This window comes from Geotrypetes seraphini, chromosome 14 (assembly GCF_902459505.1).
Source record: "Geotrypetes seraphini chromosome 14, aGeoSer1.1, whole genome shotgun sequence".
NCBI lineage: Eukaryota > Metazoa > Chordata > Amphibia > Gymnophiona > Dermophiidae > Geotrypetes > Geotrypetes seraphini.
In genome coordinates, this window is record NC_047097.1 from 59756129 (window position 1) to 59777366 (window position 21238).

The 21238-nt window shown below is 44.7% G+C and overlaps 2 protein-coding genes across 3 annotated transcripts; both read right to left on the minus strand.

Moving 5' to 3' along the window:
* Positions 1 to 1517: 1517 nt before the first annotated feature.
* LOC117347989 (solute carrier family 35 member E4-like) lies at positions 1518 to 6282 on the minus strand. The gene is made up of 2 exons (XM_033919534.1): positions 5373 to 6282; positions 1518 to 2423 (listed from the first exon to the last, which is right to left on the minus strand). The coding sequence occupies exons 1-2, from the start codon at positions 5959 to 5961 to the stop codon at positions 2005 to 2007; spliced, it is 1008 nt and encodes a 335-aa protein (XP_033775425.1). The 5' UTR covers positions 5962 to 6282; the 3' UTR covers positions 1518 to 2004.
* Positions 6283 to 8674: 2392 nt separating this feature from the next.
* On the minus strand, positions 8675 to 18921 carry LOC117348437 (calcium-binding protein 2-like). Of its 2 annotated transcripts, none has more exons than XM_033920608.1 (6): positions 18507 to 18921; positions 17279 to 17309; positions 12198 to 12341; positions 11464 to 11573; positions 11177 to 11324; positions 8675 to 9088 (listed from the first exon to the last, which is right to left on the minus strand). In XM_033920608.1, the coding sequence occupies exons 1-6, from the start codon at positions 18837 to 18839 to the stop codon at positions 8988 to 8990; spliced, it is 867 nt and encodes a 288-aa protein (XP_033776499.1). In that variant the 5' UTR covers positions 18840 to 18921; the 3' UTR covers positions 8675 to 8987. The 2 variants fall into 2 exon arrangements, with proteins under 2 accessions (XP_033776499.1, XP_033776501.1); XM_033920610.1 differs by having other exon boundaries at positions 8930 to 9137.
* Between the last annotated feature and the right edge of the window lie 2317 nt (positions 18922 to 21238).

The following is a 21238-nucleotide window of genomic DNA, read 5'->3' on the forward strand; positions in this document are numbered from 1 at the left end:
AGCGCATAATGGTGGAAGCCCTTTTAAGGTGCAGTAAGCACACACTAGCACTTAAAGCAGTTTAGTAAAAGGACCCCTTAGAGAGTTATTTTACTGCCAGATACAACCTAGTTTGTATAATTCTTTCCAAATTTGCAGGGAAAAAACCATGAAAAGGACAGACACCCCCCCCCCCCCCAAGGAAAAGTAAAAACTTAAGGTGGAGACAAGTTACAAAAAAATGGGTTTTATTTTCAGATGAAGTATTGTGCTTATATTATATCAAAATGTTTTGTGGCCAAGAGAAATGTGACTTCTAGATCTCAGGGCACTCTATGTCCAGAGGAAGGCTACACACCTCACAATTTCACAAAGTGTACACGATCTCATCAGCAGTACGGTCTCTTGTCTAGAAGCAGGGTGATTCAATCTGAATTTCTTTAAGACAGAAGAAGTTTGGAGAGAAAAAGAAACGCTAGTTTTTCAGAAGACTGCCACGCAAGGCAGGGCAGGTTTCTACAGATTATTTAACCACTAGGGATTTTAATTCTATTTGCTATGGGCAGCCAAAGGATATATGAAACATCTAACTTCAAAATGAACTCTAGGGAACAGGATAAATTTAGCTATTCTGACAGGATACTAAACCCCTCTTCTACGAAACTGCGCTAGCGTTTTTTTAGCGCAGAGAGCCGCACTGAATGGCCCACGCTGCTCCCGACGCTCATAGAGTTCCTATGAGCGTCGGGAGCAGCGCATGTCATTCAGCGCAATTCTCTGCGCTAAAAACCACTAGTGTGATTTCGTAGAAAAGGGGGCAAATTTGGAGGAAATGTGGAGTGCAGAATAAATTAGTAATTTACCCCCCCCCCCTTTCACAAAGCTATGGAAGTGTTTTTTAGCGCAGGCCAACATGCTGAATGCTTTGCACTGCTCCCGACACTTATAGAGTTCCTATGAGCGTTGGGAGCAGCGCAGAGCATTCAGCGTGCCGGCCTGCGCTAAAAACAGCTTTCATGGTTTTGTAAAATCTCAATGCCTGCAGCCACCCACATACTGTAGAACAGACTTCTCATGTCAGTCCCAGAGTACCTGCCAATTGGGCTGGTGTCAGGTCAAAGCGCGCCGGGACAAAGGCGCGCCCAGACAATTGAGCGCAGTGTGGAGGCGCGCGCCACAAAAAATTACTGTTTTTACGGCTCCGACAGGGGGAGGGTGTGGGGGGAGGAACCCCCCACTTTACTTAATAGAGATTGCGCCACGTTGTGGGGGCGGTGTGGGGGGTAGTAACCCCCCACATTTTACTGAAAACTTCACTTTTTCCCTGTTTTTAGGGAGAAAGTTAAGTTTACAGTAAAATGTGGAGGGTTACAACCCCCCACAACGCCGGCGCGATCTCTATTAAGTAAACTGGGGGGGCTCCCCAACAAAACCCCCCCGTCGGAGCCCCTAAAAACTGTAATTTTCTTCAGTGCGCGCCTCCGTCTTGCGCTCAGTTGTCGGCGCACGCCTTTGTCTTTCGTGGGGTTGTCTATGAACCGTTGGGCTCTCAGGATATCCACAACGAATATGCACGAACTGCCTCCATTATATATGAATTTCTCTCATGCATATTCATTGTGGCTATCCTGAAAACCTGAGTGGCAAGGGGGTACTCCAGGACCGGCTGGGGAATCAGTTGCTGTAGAGCACAGGCAGTGGAATAAGATGGGCTCCTGGAGTCAGGACATGACTAACATTTTGCTGCACACAGCATTGGCGGCTAAAGTGCTTAGGGGTGAGGCTGGAGATTAGTTTGTTTGGCATCTCCAACCATAAAAGTTCCACTGCCCTGGATATAAAATTTAGACAGTATTGTTAGGGAGAAAATCTTGCTTAATAGCTAACAGTACAGGATACTTTTATTTGACAGTGTCTTTTCTATGGATACCTACAAATGGAGGGCAGTAACAGTGATCGGCTGTGCCATCCTGACACATCCAATATCCTTGAGCATCTTATAGCTCTTCTTCTATATTCCTGCTGTCACCTTCTCCACCTTGCTTTCCACAGGATCACCAGGTGTGTCACAGCATCTGAGTTCTGATACACCAGGACCCCAATGAGGGTCAGGACAGTTCCTGCTACGCCCAGCTTGCTGACAGGGCCCCCAAAGACTGCCTGAGAGGTGAGCACGTTTCCCAGCACCACCAGGTTCCCCAGCAGGTGTAGGGTGACGGCGGAGGTATGCTTCACCACATAGAAGCCAGACAGGTTATACAAGACAGAGCTGCTGCAACTGAGCAGCAGTGACATCCAGAGCCGAGCGGTGCCCTGTGTGAGCAGCTCCCAGAATGCCCTGCTCTCAAACAGGAGTGTGCAGGAGAGGAGCAGAAGAAAGCTGGGGAGGGACATGATGAAAAGCAGCAGGATGGTGTCAATGTTCTCCTCCTGCAGCAACACTCCTAAGAAGAGAGAAAGTGAGAGAGAGGGTTAATGTTATCACCTCTAAGGACAGAGAATCAGATAACAAGAATACAACTTAAATGTGCTGAGCCAGCCTTGATGCACTGGCAGAGCTATGCGTGGGGTTAAGAACTAGAAGAATAATAATAATTTATTTTCTTATATACCGCCCTACTAATAGTTCTGTGCGGTTTACAAGGAAAACCTGAAACAATTCAGTGAAGAAATACAATTCAATAAAATACTTATACCTTTTAAAATACAACATCACTAATATATTGTTAAAAGTTAACATACAAATTTGTCGAATAAATAAGTTTTCAACAATTTCCTACATTTGAAGTAAGATCGAGATTGAACAATCAAAGGACATACCCAGGAGTTCATCTTCCCTGCTTGAAATGCTAATGTTCTATCCAGAGAGTTTTTATAAAACCCGGTTCGATTGTCAGCACTTGGACGACTTGTCTCACTGATCGTCTAAGTGCCGATTTAGGCCAGTTTTTAGATGTATTTCCGTTTTGATTATGAACCCCATATAGCAGTGATTCCCAACCCTGTCCTGGAGGAACACCAGGCCAATCGGGTTTTCAGGCTAGCCCTAATAAATATGCATGAGAGAGATTTGCATATGATGGAAGTGATAGGCATGCAAATTTGCTTCATGCATATTCATTAGGGCTAGCCTGAAAACCCAATTGGCCTGGTGTTCCTCCAGGACAGGGTTGGGAACCACTGCCATATAGCATATACATAAAATGAAGCAGGCATAAAAATCCTTTTTATATACTGGACACCAGCACGGTCTGTTTCGGCTAACGTAACCTTCTTCAGGGGTGTATGATAGAAGCCTATAGAACAGAACAGTAAAATGAACCATAAACATATATACTGTCTACAAACATGTACAATCAAAATAAAATATAGAATCATAAATACACTAAATGCAGATGTATACAAATACTGTATATAGCATTAGCCAAAACACGGACTGTGTTGGGGTCCAGTATATAATAAGGATTTTTATGCCTGCTTCATTTTATGTATATGCTATATGTTTTTTATTGATTTATGATGTTTCAATAAATTGATTGTCCCTGCAGTTGCTTGATTGTGTCCCTTCCCCACTTTCTTTTTTGGCCTAGGGCCTATATTTCACATTAGGGGTTGTGATTTTTTTCCTTTGCATTGTGTGATACGTTAAGAACTAGAACAGTGGTTCCCAAACCAGGCCAGTCGGGTTTTTGGGATAACCCTAATGAATATGCATGAGAGAGATTTGCATATAATGGAGGTGACAGGCATGCAAATCTGTTTCATGCATATTCATTAAGGCTATCTTGAAAATCTGACTGCCTGGTGGTCCTCCAGGATAAGGTTGGAAACCACTGAACTAGAATACCAGGAAGCGCTGCAGGGCAGGAATGAGGTACACTGGCAGAGCTGTGTGTGGGGCACAGAATAGCAGGAGCAGTGTACACTGTAGAACAGGTTGTACTGGCAGAGTTGTGTATGGGGCTAGGAACCGGATTAACAGGGAGTGGTGCAGTGCAAGACTGAGGTGCACTGGCAGAGCTATGTGTAGGGAAGTTTTATGACAGTCTTACCGCTATCAAGAAAAGTAAAATTGTCACAATTAATTCTGTTTATTTCTTTTGCTGGTATTAACAGTGGTATAATATTTTTTATTAAATGTGATTAAACATCTTTCATAACCAGGATTAAAGCAGTGCACAAAAAAGAATCAATTAAAAATTGATTAAAAAATAATATTAAGCACAAAAATACAGAATAATGATGGCAGATATAGACCATATGGCCATCCCACCAATTGCTCAGCTCTACAATCTCTTTCTCTCCCAATTGAGACTCCACACCTGTACTTTGCAACAGACCTATCCCTTAACGCCCCCTTCCCCCATCTCACCCCCCCTCTCCTCTTCCTCTTTTTTCCGCCCCCCCCCTTTTTTCCCAGCTAATATGCTGGGTTCCCCCCCTCTCTTAAACTTAATTGTATCCTACTACAGCACACTCTGTATGTACCCGTATTTGGCCCTTCCCTCACCTAAATTGTTATTGTAAACGAGTTTGACCCTACGATTGCTTTGTTATGTTTCCTCTTTTTCTAATCGCACTGTATGTAATTCATCTATCTGTTGTGAACCGCCTTGAACTCCCTGGGTATGGCGGTATACAAAATAAAATATTATTATTATTATTATTATTTTATGCAACTGAAAATTTTGTATTCTTCCAAAGTATACACATTGAGATCTTTAAATCTGTCCCCTGTGCTTTTTTTTACTAAAATTAGCAACACATTTGCAAAAGCATTTGAAAATAGGGCTTTGTGACCCTCCTGATCACCACCAACCCTACTAGCATCAATTGGATTAATTTATGAGAAATTATAGCCTGCTGGTTTTTCTCTTATAACTTTGTTGGAGAATATTCAATCACTACCTAGTTGGTTTATGGGGCATTGTAGCCTTCTGGAACCAAACCGGCTCAGGTGAGTAACCAGACACCCAAATTTGGGTAGCCTGAGCCGAAAATAGGTGGGTATGATAATCCTACCTAGCATCTTTCCTCCACCCCCCTCCCTAGGTTACAGGGGTCTTTTAACTTCATTCCTCTAAACCCCTGATACCTTTAAAATCCTTCAGCATGCAGTGACCCATACTTGGTCCTATGAACAGGAAGTTGCGTCAGAGGAAAGGCTTGGAGTCAGTGCCAGCAATGTGTGAGTGAAGAGTTTAAAAGGTGCCAGGAGTTTGGGAGAGTGGCGTTAAGAGATCCCAATCGCCTGGGGGAAGGGAGAGAGAGATAGCGGGGGCTTGGGGGATCCCTGCCATCCACAGCACAGCTATGTTGCTGCCGGGTGGGCCTGCGTTCAAAGTGGATGGGCTTATGCCCACCTGGGCCTACCCATGGCTACTCCATCTTACCTTGTTGTATGGATTTGACACTTCGCAGGACCATAGTGATGCAGATGAAGATACATCCAATCTGGTTGAATCTAAGCTCCCCGAGCACGCTGAGGGATGCGCCAAGACAGACAGGCAGCATGGCAGCGTACTCCATAGCAGCATAGGCTCTGCGCTGCAGCAGCTGTGATAGCAGCATGGTCACCAAGGGGCTGGCAGCATAGAGGACCTGGGCAAATGCTATCTCCGCATGCCTCAGCGCCAGGTTCCCGAAGGCTATGCTGGCACAGAAAGTCAGGCTGAGCAGAAAGACCCGGCGTTTGGCAGCCAGTGGCAGTGCCCGCAGCGGCGGTGGCGAGCCAGGCCGGCCGCACACCAGTCCCAGGCGCAGCAGGGCAGCATTGAAAAGGATGGCACTCAACATATGCAATGCAGAGAGGAAGAGGGGGAAGGGGAAGGCGCAGCCCACAAACACCCACTTGTTTAAACTGGCAATGCCCACCCCACTCAGCACCAGGGTCGTGCCCGAGACCACCACAGGCAGCCACCTCCAGCTGCTGGCCACTCCAGTGCCAGGCTCAGCGGGGGTTGTGATCTCGACCAGCTCCATGGCCAACTCTTCTCATCCTCCCTCTCTCCCACGAAGCCGCGGGGAGGGCATGCTGCGGACCGCCCGTGGGCAAGGCATGAAGCCCGGCTGCAGGAGACCGGCCGCCATCCTCATCCCTCCCGTCCTCGGGGCGCTCCATCACGGGGAAGCGAGCGCCGAGCTCCCGTCCCTGCCGGCTCCCTGATCTAGCATGCTGCCCGCGCGCCACAAGGTGCCCTTCTCCGGGCTCTGCGCGAGATGACGGAGTCGTCCGAGGCCCGAGTCACCAGGCGCAGCTCGTGCCGGCTCCCTCCGCCCCTCCCTTCTCCTCCTCATTGTCCTTCAGGCTGCTGTCGTCACTGTGACCTGCTTCCCGCGGAGCCAATCGGAGCAGCTGGAGCGAGATGATTGACGGGGGGGAAGAAATAGGCCTGACGTTCTGCTCGTACAATTCCAGGGAAGAACCTTGTGCTCTGGAACTGGAACCCCGCGAAAAAGGGGTTAAAATGTTCTTCGTTTTACACCAAAAATCTTCAGGAGCCGGGACAGGTTTATTTCCCTGCCGTCGGGTCTGATCTCTCGCGACGTGCTGCATGGAGGCCACCCTGCAACGATTAAAGTGTCCTCATACAGTGTCAAAGTCCCTCGCAATCCAGTCGGGTTTTCAGGATTTCCCCAATGAATATGCATGAGATCTAGTAGCATACAATGAAAGCAGTGCATGCAAATAGATCTCATGCATATTCATTGGGGAAATCCTGAAAACCCGAGGACCGGAGTTGCCCACCCCTGATCTAGACTGACTAATAGGCCAGAGATGGTTTCATTATGTGGGTAGGTGTGTTGGCCATAGGCACATAAAGAAAGAGAGGATATTTTCCTAAAATTTAAACAACCTGGAGGATATATCTGAAGAAGTCCAACAGGAAGACATGTCTCTTATAACAGTGATTCCCAACCCTGTCCTGGAGGAACACCAGGCCAATCGGGTTTTCAGGCTAGCCCTAATGAATATGCATGAGAGAGATTTGCATATGATGGAAGTGATAGGCATGCAAATTTGCTTCATGCATATTCATTAGGGCTAGCCTGAAAACCCAATTGGCCTGGTGTTCCTCCAGGACAGGGTTGGGAACCACTGTCTTATAAGAGGATGTATGGCAGGGGTGTCAAAGTTCCTCCTCAGGGCTGCAATCCAGTCGGGTTTTCAGGATTTCCCCAATGAATATGCATGAGATATATTAGCATACAATGAAAACAGTGCATGCAAATAGATCTCATACATATTCATTGGGGGCTGGAGGAGTTGCCCTACAGTGAGAGATTAGAGAAACTGGGCCTCTTCTCCCTTGAAAAGAGGAGACATGATAGAAACATTCAAAATACTGAAGGGAATAGACTTAGTAGAGAAAGACAGACTGTTCACCCTCTCCAAGGTAGGGAGAATGAGAGGGCACTCTCTAAAGTTAAAAGGGGATAGATTCCGTACAAATGTAAGGAAGTTCTTCACCCAGAGAGAGGTGGAGAGCTGGAACGCTCTTCTGGAGTCAGTTGCACGGGAAAACACCCTCCAGGGTTTCAAGACTAAGCTGGACAAGTTCCTGCTAAACTGGGTGTACACAGGGGAGGCTGGACTCATTTTAGAGCACTGGTCTTTGACCTGGGGGCTGCCACATGAGCGGACTGCTGGGCACGATGGACCATTGGTCTGACCCAGCAGCCGCAATTCTTATGTAATTGCCTTGGCTTCTACTTGAGTCTAAAATCCAAAAATTACCAGAAGCCCCTGACAAAGTAGGTGTGGTTAGGCGGGGTAGAGGGTGGGCATGTTTTGCATGTAGGCATCTAACTTAGGCCCAGGTATTTAGGCCAAGAAAACCCTGGCATAAATAGGGTGCATCTAAATTTAGCACGATTAAGATGCACTAAGCATGATTCTATACATAGTAACATAGTAGATGACGGCAGATAAAGACCTGAATGGTCCATCCAGTCTGCCCAACCTGATTCAATTTAAATTTTTTTTTTTTTTTTTTTCTTCTTCTTAGCTATTTCTGGGCGAGAATCCAAAGCTTTACCCGGTACTGTGCTTGGGTTCCAACTGCCGAAATCACTGTTAAGACTTACTCCAGCCCATCTACACCCTCCCAGCCATTGAAGCCCTCCCCTGCCCATCCTCCTCCAAACGGCCATACACAGACGCAGACCGTAAAGTGTGTCAACTTTTATAGAATTGCACTTAAGGGTCCTTTTACTAAGGCGTGATAGTGTGTGCTAAATGCTAACGCGTCCATTATATCCTATGGACACGCTGCCACGCGTTAGCATTTGGCACGCGCCAAGACGCACTAGCGCACCTTAGCAAAAAGGACCCCTTAGTGTTGCACTAGTCGGGGCCTAATTTTTAGGTGTCATATCTAGAATCAGGCCCTAAATGTAAAGAGGAGAAGGAAAGGAATAGAAAGAGAGGAACGTGGCAAAATTAAAGAGACGACACCCCCCTCCCCCGAAAGGACTGAAAGTGAAAAGAATAAGGAAGGAGAACACCAAAGAGACACAGAAAAGGAACCGAGACAAGCAGAGAATGGGAAAGGAAAGAAGAGATAATGAACCAGAAAATTAAGCCAGAGACATCAGAAATTGGAAACTAGTTTATTGCCTGGTAGAACATAATTGACAACTAAATAGTTCTGTAGTGAGGAGGAAGGAGGAAGAGTCCAGGCAGTGGCTGCTCTCTCTCCACCAGATGTGAATCTTTCCGGATGAACCAAACATAAATGTTCTTAAGTGTGCAGAGGGGTTTATAAAGGGGGAGCGGAACCTCTTCCCACCTCCCCCAGTGGTTGTGAATGAAAGCTTGTGGTGCGCAAAACACAGGGGAAACAAATCCACAAAAGATAGAATAATCAATACAAGTGGAATTGTCCAATAAAGATAAGGTGCAACAAATAAAGATGTCTTTCAAACCGTCTGGACAATCAGGTTATTCTTTATTCTTCCAATAATACTCGAGTATTGATTATATTATTATATGAAAGCTTGTGGTGTCATTGCCAGCTGCAACCCCAAATAAGCAGGAAACAGGATCTGGGGAAAGTCATTCTATGAAGATCTTTCGATGATATTCCAGTTTCTGTTGCGAGCAGGTCTGATGAGTAGAAGAGGAAGTTATTTGGAGGAAAGCATCATAACAAACTCTGGAAAACAAAAGGCCATTGAAGTGTGAAGTGCGAGAGGCAGAGAAACTTCCAGAGGCAGCTTTCTGCATCCCTACTACGATCCCAGAGACAGAGAGGAAGAGAAACCGCACATGTTCACTGGTCCATTTCCTATTTTTATTTAAAAATGTATTACTCGCAAACCTCCAACAATTCTGGAAAACGAAGACTACGAACACCAGAGGGCCCGATGTTTAAACCAATTTAAATGGCCGGGAGAGGTCCTAGCCATTTAAATCACCTGTCTAGACCCAACTGGGCATATTCAGTGGCACTAAAGGCTCCTTTTACTAAGCCGCGTTAGGGCTTTAACGCACAGCTAGGTCTAACGCGTGCCAGACCTTAACGCCAGCATTGAGCGTAGCACATGGTAATTTCCTGCGTGCCCTAAAAACGCTAGCGCACCTTAGTAAAAGGAGCCTTGACGCAGTGTAGTAAAGTTTGTTACTTTTACTTGTGTAATAAGTACAGGATAATATTTCTGACTTTTACTTTTACTAAAGTAATAATTTCACCAATTTTCATTACTTTTACCTAGAGCCTCAGAAACATGGTTTGATTCAGTTACTAACTTTAAAAAATATTTTGTCATCGTGTTGAGCGTTATTGGAGACAACACCCTAGCTTAGAAAATAAGAACATTTGGTGGAAAAAAAAATTATGAATATAAATCACTGGTGTTTTAGCCCCGTTACATTCGTTACAGTAACGGGTGCTAGAATAGCCTCATCTATACCCTGACCCTGACTCTGACCCCGCCCATGAGCCGCCTCTATCATGCCCGGACCCCGTGCTAGAATCTGCTATCGCAGTTTCGTAAAAGAGGGGGAAAGTTTTTTGTGGCTGGGTTCTCAGAAGGACCCAACATATGCAGCAACTATTTCTATAGAAGGGAATGACTTTCCTCTGGAATTGCACTCACACATTTTGGGGGTAGAAATAGATAATCTGTCCATGCTTTATCCTGTACAATATGTGGTCAGACAATGCTCTCTGATATTAAGGAAAGAGAGATCTTTAAGAAAATATTTCCAAATTTTAATGCCATATATGATTTTTTCCAGAATAGATTATTGCAATTTAGGATTCATCATTTGTTCTATAGCTTTTATCAACCCATTATAACTGGTTCAAAATTCGGTGACGGGACTAAATCGCGCGAGACAACGGCGCGCCGACAACTGAGCGCAGACAACTGAGCGCAAGGTTGACGGCGCGCCGAAGAAAAGCACTGTTTTAAAGGGCTCCGACGGGGGTGGGTGGGGGGGGACCCCCCCACTTTACTTAACAGACATTGCGCTGGCGTTGTGGGAGGTTTGGGGGGTTGTAACCCCCCACATTATACTTAAAACTGAACTTTTTCCCTAAAAACAAACAAAAAGTTCGGTTTCAAGTATAATGAGGGGGGTTACAACCCCCCAAACCCCCCACAACGCCAGCGCGATGTCTGTTAAGTAAAATAGGGGGGTTCCCCACCAACATCCCCCGTCGGAACCCTTTAAAATAGTGCTTTTCTTCGGCGCGCCGTCAACCTTGCGCTCAGTTGTCTGCGCGCCGTTGTCTCGCGCGGTTTTGTCTATGAACCCAAAATTCAGCTGCAAGACAAATATTTGTTTTTTGCAAATTTGAGTGTCTATTTTAGTAAACTTCATTGGTTACCTTTACAAGCTAGGATTCACTGTTGTAAAGATTTTGATGGGAAATGCCCCAAATTACTTTACTAATCTAGCGACTTTATTGAATAATCCTCTTTCTTAATATCAAATGAGACATTTTTATCAGCTGAGATTTCCCACGGCTAAGAAAGAAAACTCTTATCAGACAATTTTCTTTGTCTGTTCAATACCAACTTGCTAGTTTCATTAGAAGTGCAAGACATGGCAGAAATAGATCGGGCTAGAGGAAGGTGCAATACCATCCAATAATGACGGAACACTGAGCCATTAGTTTCTTGGCGTATTCCTTTGATGACCTAAATGATGCAGAGATGCACCGAGTGCTTGATCTGTCCCTCTCACCGTCAAAGTCCACACGCCCATCTCCATTCAGGTCCACATCACGGATGATCTCCTCCACCTCCTTTATTTCCAGCGTCTCCCCCAAGAATATCTGCGTGGCATCAAGCAGCTCCAGTGTACTGATCTCGCCATCACCATTAACATCAAACTGGGAGGACATGAGAGGGAGATGAGATACAGTATCCTCTACACTTGCTACCTGCCTGTCCATTTCTCATTCACTTCTCTCTTATGTAGTATACCCCTTTCTCCCTAGTACTTTCTATGATCTACCCTTCCTTATGTACCTGTTTGAAAGCACTCTTCAGCTCATGCTCCCCATCCATGTGTGCAGTCTCTGCTAGCATCTTGGGACCTATTAACTCCACAAAGTCTTCGAAATCTATGCGTCCACCCACTGTAAAGGAATAACAAGGATTACTTACGCCTGACATTCAGGAGACCTTGATCACAAACAAGGAGGGGCCTCTAGGACATGGTTAGGTTCCACTAACAGACTACATGGGAAAAGAAGCCCAGATATGAAGATTGAAAATTAATTTCCATTTCAGTCAAGCAAAGAGAATACTCTCCAGGAAAGTCTCATTGGGTACCATAGGGTTGAGCCGAGGTTGAATGAGAGTTGGGAAATTCCACTATCAGAAAAATGGGTTGGAATCTCCTTGAAGTAACAGTGGATTAGGTGGTCTCTGAAGGTTGGAACATTGAGTGGTTTCCAAGATTACGATTGCTTTAGAATTAGTGGAATAGAGGTTTGAGTGGTCTCTGAAGATTGTGATGTTTTTATTGGAGCAGAGGGTTCAACAGTCTGATGGAGCAGTGGATTGGGTGATCTAGGAGGGTTTGGAATCACCTTGGTGTAGCAGAAAACTGGGTAGTCTATAAGCGGTAGGATCTCCTTGTTGGAGGAGTGGAGTGGGCTGTGGCTATGACCTTGCTGTGACCTTGCTGGAGTATGGAAGAGACTGGTAAGACAAATCTACAAAATAAGATAAGCATAGTGATACTCTTAAACACTCACATCTCATTTTGATGTGTTGGGAGATCTCAATTAGCTCCATCTCAGTAGGCATGTACCCCATGGTCCTCATACACTCCCCCAGGTCCTTGTACCCAATATATCCATCCTGATCTGTATCAAATTCTTTAAAAGCATTCTGCAGTTCTACAGATAGCAAAAGAGAAAACATTTGTAGTCAACTACAACAGTAACTTAGCACCTTTCCTCCAAAGAAGATCTCAGGGCACTTTACACTTTAAGCTCTTCACAGATTAGCATGCAGCTAATTCCAGAGTGGATCACTGAAAGGGGTGTGGATGCAAAAACATTTCATTTCGTTTCCTTTTTAATTTAATTCCCGTGTTTATTGCATCTACTATATTTTTCCCTTTTTAGTTACAAATATCACTTTTTAAATGACAGAAATTAAAACAAACTCTATGATTTATTTCATGATGGTAGATTTTGTTATTTCACTTCTAAATGACATAAAACTATATAGGAAGGTGAAATTTGACCTTACCTGTTAATTTCTTTCCTTTGAGTCCTTCCAGTCCAGTCTAGATGAGTGGATTATGTCTTCCCGCCAGCAAAAGGCGCAAGAGAAAACTCAGACTTGATTTCATTGCTTTTTGGTGCTGCCTTCAGCTTTTCAGTATCCCATTAACTGATGGTAATTGTTATGATTGGGGTTTCCAGTTCATCACCAAAGCCAAACTTGATGCAGTCAAAAACATCATTTAATAGTCACTAATTTCATATACTATGAGTAAGGCTACTTTGAGAATGGATAAAAACATACTCCTTGTTAGCTTTTTGAATTTGTCAGACTGAGAGCTCTAGGCTATAATGGCTTTCATATGTGGGTTCTAGGCTGATGTGGCAAGACTCAAAGGAAATTAACAGGTAAGTCCAAATTTCACCTTCCTTAACCATGCCAGACCAGTACAGATGAGCAGGATGTATTCAAACTGTACCCACACCAAGTAGACCATGATAGCTCCCAGGATTCCTATATTTACAGTAAAATCCTTCTAGACCAGCTTACTGACACTGAGGCACTTACAAAAGGGGTACAACAGAGGCAAGGCCATTTTCCTTTAGGCAGATTCTAATTCTCCTTATGAGGACTCCTGCACTCTAATCGAGTGGGCTCGTAATCCCTCTGGAATTTTCCAACTCTAGTTGGTTGGTCAAGATGATTGTCTCCATGCCTTCTACTGAAAATCTAATCTAATCTAATCTTCATTTTATATTCCGAATCTACTCCCTAAGGAGCTCGGTTTATAGTTTGTTAAAAAATGAAACATAACAAGTAAAAACTGTGGGATAAAAACAGAAATTGGTTAGATTAGATGGATAGAAAAAGTTAGAAAAAAGTATGTTGGATTGCTTAAAATTACTATACGACAGCTAAACTCAAATTAACTATTGTGAAAACAACCAGGTTTTTTAACTTTTTCAAAATTGAAATAATTGATCTTAGAGAGTCTTAGAGAATCTGGAAGTCCATTCCAAATTCTCACCAATTTAAAAGTAAAAGATTTACTAAGCTTCCCAGTGCATTTAATACCTTTCAGAGAAGGAAATGCTAATTTGTGAATTGTTGTAATTTTTGAATAGCAGGATCTAAAGGAATTCCCACTAAGGGGAATCAAAGAGTCAAATATTCCATAAAGGAGTTTGAAAACCACACATGCACACTTGAACTGTATCCTATGACAGTCCGGAAGCCAGTGGGATTTTCTCAGCAATGGGGAAACATGGTCGTACTTTCTCTTTCCAAAAATAAGTTTGGCCGCTGTATTCTGTATTAACTGGTGACAATCTAAACTGCCATGTTTAATACCAAAATAAATAGAATTACAGTAGTCCAACTGGGCCAACACAGTGGATTGTACCAGTAATAAATAATGTTCTTGATAAAATAGTGCCCTGACTTTCCTCAGCATGCACAAACTAAAGAAACATTTCTTTGCTAAGGAATTTATCTGGTCATTAAAAGTGAGAGAGGAATCCAGAATAATACCCAAAACTCTAGAAGTGAAGTCAAGTTGTAATATAATATTTGATGTCAATGCAATATTAGTTGGGAGATTAACTAATCTAGGTCCGATCCAAAGCAACTTAGTTTTTGATGCTTTCAGTTTCATTTGAATGGAATTCGCTCAACTCTGGAGCATAGAGATACAGCTATCTATGCCTGTAACCAGGTCACTGAAATCATGTTTGACTTCTAATAAGATAAAAATGTCATCCGCATTGGTAAAAATAGATTCTGCAGGCGAAAGACAGAAATTTTTTAAAGATGTCATATAGATATTAAATAAAATAGGTGACAAAGGAGAACCTTGCGGCACCTTACATTTGGGTATCCATGAAGATGAGACCTGGCCCTCTAAGCATTCCTTATAAGAACGTCGCAAAAGAAATTTACTAAACCAATCTAGAACCACATGGGTTAGTCCTATGTCTGCCAATATATGAATCAAAATATCATGATGAACCACATCAAATGCGGCAGACAAGTCAAATTGGAATAATACTGCCTATTTATTCTGTAACTGTAGATTTTGAATTTTTGCAATTAAAGATATCAAAAGAGTTTCTGTACTGAAATTAGGTCTAAATCCATGTTGAAATGGTAATAGAATAGAAAACTTCTCTAGACAGTTGGAAAGTTGTTTGGAAATAATTGATTCCAACATTTTTGTCAGTAGAGATATATTTGCAATGAGACGATAGTGGGAAGAGACTGAGGGGTCCAAGTCAACCCCTTTCAACAAAGGTGTTAGAACTATTTTACCCATCTCCGATGAAAAATGGCCATTACTGAGAGTATGATTTAGTAAGGATGTCAACCAAGTGATGGCCTGTAAAGGAATATTACCATAAAGATAGGAAGGGAAGGGATCCAAAGTACAGTTACACCTTTTCAATTTTTCACCTAATTTTAGGACTTGAAGCTCTGAAACAGAGGAAGAGCCGACGCTAGCGCGAGTAGCAGCTTGGGGGTTGCTGCAAGCGCTGTGAACATTAAAGAGGGAAAAGGCATGCGTGCGCGTGGCAGGAGGGGGCGGGGATGGAGCGTATGGGGTGGGGGGTGTAGAAGAGGGTGAGGGAGGGGTGCCATCCCCCCCCGGGCGCCTCTCACCCTCACAATGCCATGTCATTTACACACAGAGCTTTAAGAATTCTGTACACTATGGTACCGTAATAGTCGCGTTCTGGACAAAAGCGCACCGACAATCGCACGCTGACAATCCCGTGCAGGACTTATTTGCGCCTGATTAAAACATTCCTGTTAGCGCTGTGAGGGTGTATGTGTGTGGGAACCCCCCCAGTAAACTTACAAGTGTTTGCGCTTCCACTGGGGGGAGGATTGGGGCCCCCCTACACTGAAAACTGCCATTTTCCTTAGTTTTTTTGGCATTCGGCAGTTTTTAGTGTAGGGGGAAGTTCCCCCTCCTCACAGCGCTAACAGGAAGTGTTTTAATCCAGCGCGCATAAGTCCTGCATGGGATTGTCGGTGCGCTTTTGTCCGGCGCACGAATGACGGGCCACCGTACGCTATGCACTGCATGCTGCATTAAAGTGTACCCATTTACACCTGCCAGGGATCTGGAATAAATGGGGCCAACTACTTTTAGGTATGACATGCAGGTTTATGCTAGTATCCTATCTAATATAATAAAACGGTAAGCCGCGCATGCGTGCGTCCGTTTTCCATGAGCTGTAGCTAGGAAGTGCGCATGCGCGGCTTACGGTCTTCTTCCTCCCCCCCCGCCGAGGTGGATGTCGGCCGCGGCGGCCCAAGGCGGATGTCGGCTGCGGTGGCTGCTGGCCACCTGAAACTCGCTCTCTCTCTTCCTCCCCTCCCCTGAGGCGGATGTCGACCGTGGCTGCCCGAGTCGGATGTCGGCCACGGCGGCCAAGTCGGATGTCGGGCGCCGAAGCTCTCTCTCTCTCTTCCTCCCCCCCCCGAGGCGGATGTCGACATAAATAGGGCATGGAGTTTAGGAGGAAGGTATGGGGGGGGGAGGAAAATACTGCACAGGGAAGTGGGGTGGGAGGGAAATGCTGCAACACACTGAAATGGAGGGGCAGAAAAGGGGTTGATGGACAGGGGAAGAGGTGCTAATGAACAGGGAGGGGGGCAGGAAAATGAAGACAGGCCTACTGCTGGACAGGGGGAGCAGGAAGGAGGTGATGATTGACAGGGGGAGATAAAACAAAGGGAGAAGGGCTTCTGCTGGATAAGGTGAGCAGTGATGGGGTGGTGGAGGACACAGGGGAGGTAAAAGGAAGGGAGAATGGACAGGGGGTGCAGGCAAGGGGTGGTAGTGGACAGCCAAGGAAAAAAAAAAAGACAGACAGAAATACAGAAAGCGGCTAAGGAGAGAGAAAAAATAAAAAAGACAGACAGACACACATATATTCTAGCACCCGTTAATGTAACGGGCTATAAGACTAGTAATAATAATAATAGCTTTATTTATATCCCGTCAAACCTTTTCAGTTCAAGGCGGTATACAGTAAAGGAGAAGCACAATGTGGGCACCGTGAGAACAGGTATCAAAACAAGTGAACTGAGTCCAGGAGTACAGGTAGATGACATCATTGGTATAGAGAGGGGATGGGTAGACAGTGGAGTCTTGAAATGTAAAGGGAGTAGGAAGAGGTGTAGTTAGTCTGGGTGAGAAGTTTGGAAGTTCAGACAAACTTGTCGAATAAGTGGGTTTTCAGAGATTTTCTGAAAGATTAGTATGATGGAGAATTTAGGAGAAGGCTGCTTAGGGTATTGTTCCAGATGCCAGCTTGGAAGGATAGTGTCCTGCCATGGAATCTTTCGTATTGGCATCCCTTGGGAGTCGGGAACAAAAATAAGAATGTTTTTGCTGGAAAGGCGGAATCCTAGCACCCGGATTGGCGCTCCCTGTGTAACATTGGGGTGCCTAGAAGGAGGGACCCAGTTCTAGAATAGCCCCGCCCCATAGTGTTAATGCTGGTGCTGGGAGTGGGGGTGGGGTTGGTCTCTAGAGTGGCTGAGTTTCCTTGAGGACTAGGTTCAACTACTGTTTGCCTGAAATGGCAGAACCTACCATCCATTTCCTCCGGGGCCAGCTCTTTCTCCTGAGGGAGAAAAAAAAAAAGATAGAAATGGTTCAGAACAATGAAAAGCTCTTAACATAGACATTTACAATATCCGAATCAGGAACCCAAAGGACTTTTGCTAACGAAGCTGGAAGCCCCCAAGTCGCCCTTTCACCAAGTGTGTACATGGTAAAAAGAGATTAGGTTCTTACCTTGATAATACCCTTTCCAGTGATAAATATGTTAGAAAGCAGTGATCCCAGGCCCAGCACAGACCCCTGAGGAACCCCACTATTTACTCAAAAAAATACCTCTTTTATCTAACTCTTAGTATGATTTTTTCAACAGAAACAGCGATGAATGCTCTTTTCTTTAAACTTGTCTCAAACATATGATTTAATTACTTAAAGGGGAAGGGGCCTCAGATCCCCATGCGTTGTGAATATGTTAACCAAACAACTGCACTGGAAAGGGAAGAAACTTCGTTGGCCCACACCCCCTCCTGCCAAGTAAAATTTGTTCAATGCTCTCTTAATTCACTATTCAAAATTCTTCAAAATACAAAGCAAAGAACTTGGCTTAGGCGGGGCTTTGATTGTGTGCTACAGGTGTAGTAAATCTCCTGCTGTCTTTGCCGGTCCGCTTTTGCCTCTCGGTGCTTATATAGGAAAGAACCCCACTATTTACCCTTCTCTCCCTTCCCTTGCATTGTCTCTGGATTTTGCGTCTCTTCTCCCTAGCCTTACTTCCTCTCCTTTTCCCATGCCCCTCATTCTCTTCGGCTTCTGAGTCTGTTTCCTGAGCCTTTCCTCTTCCCTTCTCTCCCTTCCCTTGCATTGTCTCTGGATTTTGCGACTCTTCTCCCTAGCCTTACTTCCTCTCTTTTTCCCATACCCCTCATATTCTCTTCCGTTTCTGAGTCTATTTCCTGAGCCTTACCTCTTCACTTCTCTCCCTTCCCTTGCATTGTCTCTGGATTTTGTGTCTCTTCTCCCTAGCCTTACTTCCTCTCCTTTTCCCATACCCCTCATATTCTCTTCCGCTTCTGAGTCTATTTCCTGAGCCTTTCCTCTTCCCTTCTCTCCCTTCCCTTGTATTGTCTCTGAATTTTGTGTCTCTTCTCCCTAGTCTTACCTCCCCTCATTTTCTCATACCCCTCATATTTCTCTTCGGTTCGGTGGCACTGATCCCTGAACCTCCACCCTCCACTGTGGTAGGACCCCAGTCTTATCTTACCTTATTGAACAATGCATTGAGGAAGGGTGAGCACGTTTTTGTGCCGATGGACTGAGTGTCACTGTGCCTCTTGCTGTGGGCACGGGCACTACCATGTCCATGCCCGTGGTGGGCATGGGAGCCCTTCCTTGTCTTATTGTTCTCTTCTTCCTCTCTCGGCCCTTTTCTGCTGCTTTCATGTTCTTTCCCCTTTTGGCTATCTTTCTCCACTTTCTGCTTGGCTTCTGCTTGTTCCGTCTTTGAAAGAGTTCTGGCTTTTTGGGGGTCCTCATCGTCCCCCTTTTTATCTTCTTTACGCTGCTCCTTTCCAGTGCTACTATTTCTTCGAAGCATAGATGAGGAAGTCAACTGAGGGACAGCAGTAGAGATTTAGGGCTGCTTTCTGTTGCTTCTGAGAGTGAGCAATGGAGAGGCTGATGGCAGGAAGGTGGAACAGGAGAGATTCCAAGAGAATCCTATTAGCTCTGTCTCCTCTCATGACCCAGAAAGATCAAAGTATTTAGCAATGATTGCTAGAGTCAGGCCTCAATCCAAAAGCTGTTCCTGCAAGCATCTGCTAGTGCCAGCTGGGTATTATTGTGACTAGAACAGACTCTGTGAATGCGTTTGTGCAGTGCTGCTGGGTTGCACTCGTTGTGTATCCTGTCCCCTAAGGAAGAAGCAAATACATTCCAGTAGCAGGTAATTCATATACACAAATAGAGAATGATATGGGGATAAATTTGTCCCCATCCCCACAGGAACTCAATTTCCCTGTCCCTGTGAGTTTTGTCACTGTCACTGTCCCTGCCCCATTCTTGTAAGCTCTGCCTTAACTGCACAAGTCTCGAACACTTATGATATTAAAGCGTTTGAGGCTTGTGCCGATGAGGACAGAGCTTAGGCATTGGTGGAATGAGGCATTATGATATCACAATCTGAGCTCTAGAATGTTGCTACTTATGATGTTAAAGTGTTTGAGGCTTGTGCAGATGAGGACGGAGCTTGGGCATTGGTGGAATGTGGCATTATGACATCACAATCTCAGCTCTAGAATGTTGCTTCTTATGATTTTAAAGTGTTGGAGGTTTGTGCCGATGAGGACAGAGTTTAGGCATTGGTGGAATGAGGAATTATGACATCACAATCTGAGTTCTAGAATGTTGCTTCTTATGATTTTAAAGTGCTGGAGGCTTGTGCCGATGAGGACAGAGCTTAGGCATTGGTGGAATGAGGTAATATGACATCATAATCTGAGCTCTAGAATGTTGCTACTTAGGATTTTACAAAGCCGTGTTAAGCATTTTTATCGTTGGTCGCAGCAGTATTAGCTCCAAAGGTTCAAAGAAGAGTGACCAAGATGGTAAAGGAAATGGAACTCCTCTTGTATGAGAAAAGACTAAAACGGTTAGGGCTATTCAGCTTGGAAAGCAGATGGCTGAGGGGAGATATGATTGAAGTCTACAAAATCCTGAGTGGAGTAGAACAGGTACAAGTGGATCGATTTTTCACTCCATCAAAAATTACAAAGACTAGGGGACACTCGATGAAGTTACAGGGAAATACTTTTAAAACCAATTGAATGAAATATTTTTTCTCTCAGAGAATAGTTAAGCTCTGGAATGCGTTGCCAGAGGTTGTGGTAAGAGCGGATAGCTCTTAAGAAAGGTGTGGACAAGTTCCTGGAGGAAAAGTCCATACTCTGTTATTGGGAAAGACATGGGGGAAGCCACTGCTTGCCCTGCAGTGGTAGCATGGATTTTGGCCAGGTACAAGGGACCTGGATTGGCCACCGTGAGAACGGGCTACTGGGCTTGATGGACCATTGGCCTGACCCAGTAAGGCTATTCTTATGTTATGTTCTTATGAATTTCCATGAGTGTCGGAGCTAATACCGCTGTGGCCGGCAATAAAAAAAGCCTAGCGCAGCTATGTAAAAGGGGAAGTAATTCTTTTTGTTTGGGTCCCCAGAATCTAGGTAGAACAGACATGTCAACTATAGGTCAGAGTAATTATATTTTTGATATGAAAACCAGAATTCTGGGAGTCCAATTAGATAATTTATTGACTATGGAATATTAGATTAAATTTGTTGATAAGAAAGCCTTCGTTCTTTTAAGGAAATTGAGGGTAGTACATAAGTATTTTGATACAGCAGTGTTTGCAATTGTAGTTCAGTCACTTATATTTTCTTTGATGGACTACTGTAATATAGCAGTGTTTTTCAACCTTTTTACTCCTATGCACCGGCAGAAATAAAAGAATTATTCTGTGGACCGGCGGTTAAAGAACACTGGGCTAAGTCGTGGGCCAGACCCCGCCCATCTCTACCCAATCTCCACCCCAGACCCCGCCCCCATAATAGTACTAATTGCACCTTGCACGTCCCGTGCCTCATCTGGAAGCCTTCCCTCTGACGTTGCAACGTCAGAGAGAAGGCTTCCGGTTCAGGCGCAGGATGCCCGTAGGAGTCACTGCCCGTGGTTTGGGCACTGAATCAGTTAGGAAGAGGGAGCTGGCTCGAAGATAACGCCGCATCGATCGCACTGTGAACCGGCGATTGAAGAATACTGTTTTGGGCCTGATGCACGTGCTGGCCCTGTGGACCGGCAGCAAATTTCTGTGGACCGGCACTGGTCCATGGTTGAAGAACACTGTAATATAGTTTATCCCAGGTCAAGCAGGCAGCATATACTCCCAGATGGGTGAATTTTTTAATTTGAAATTGATGATTATGTATACTTATTCATATA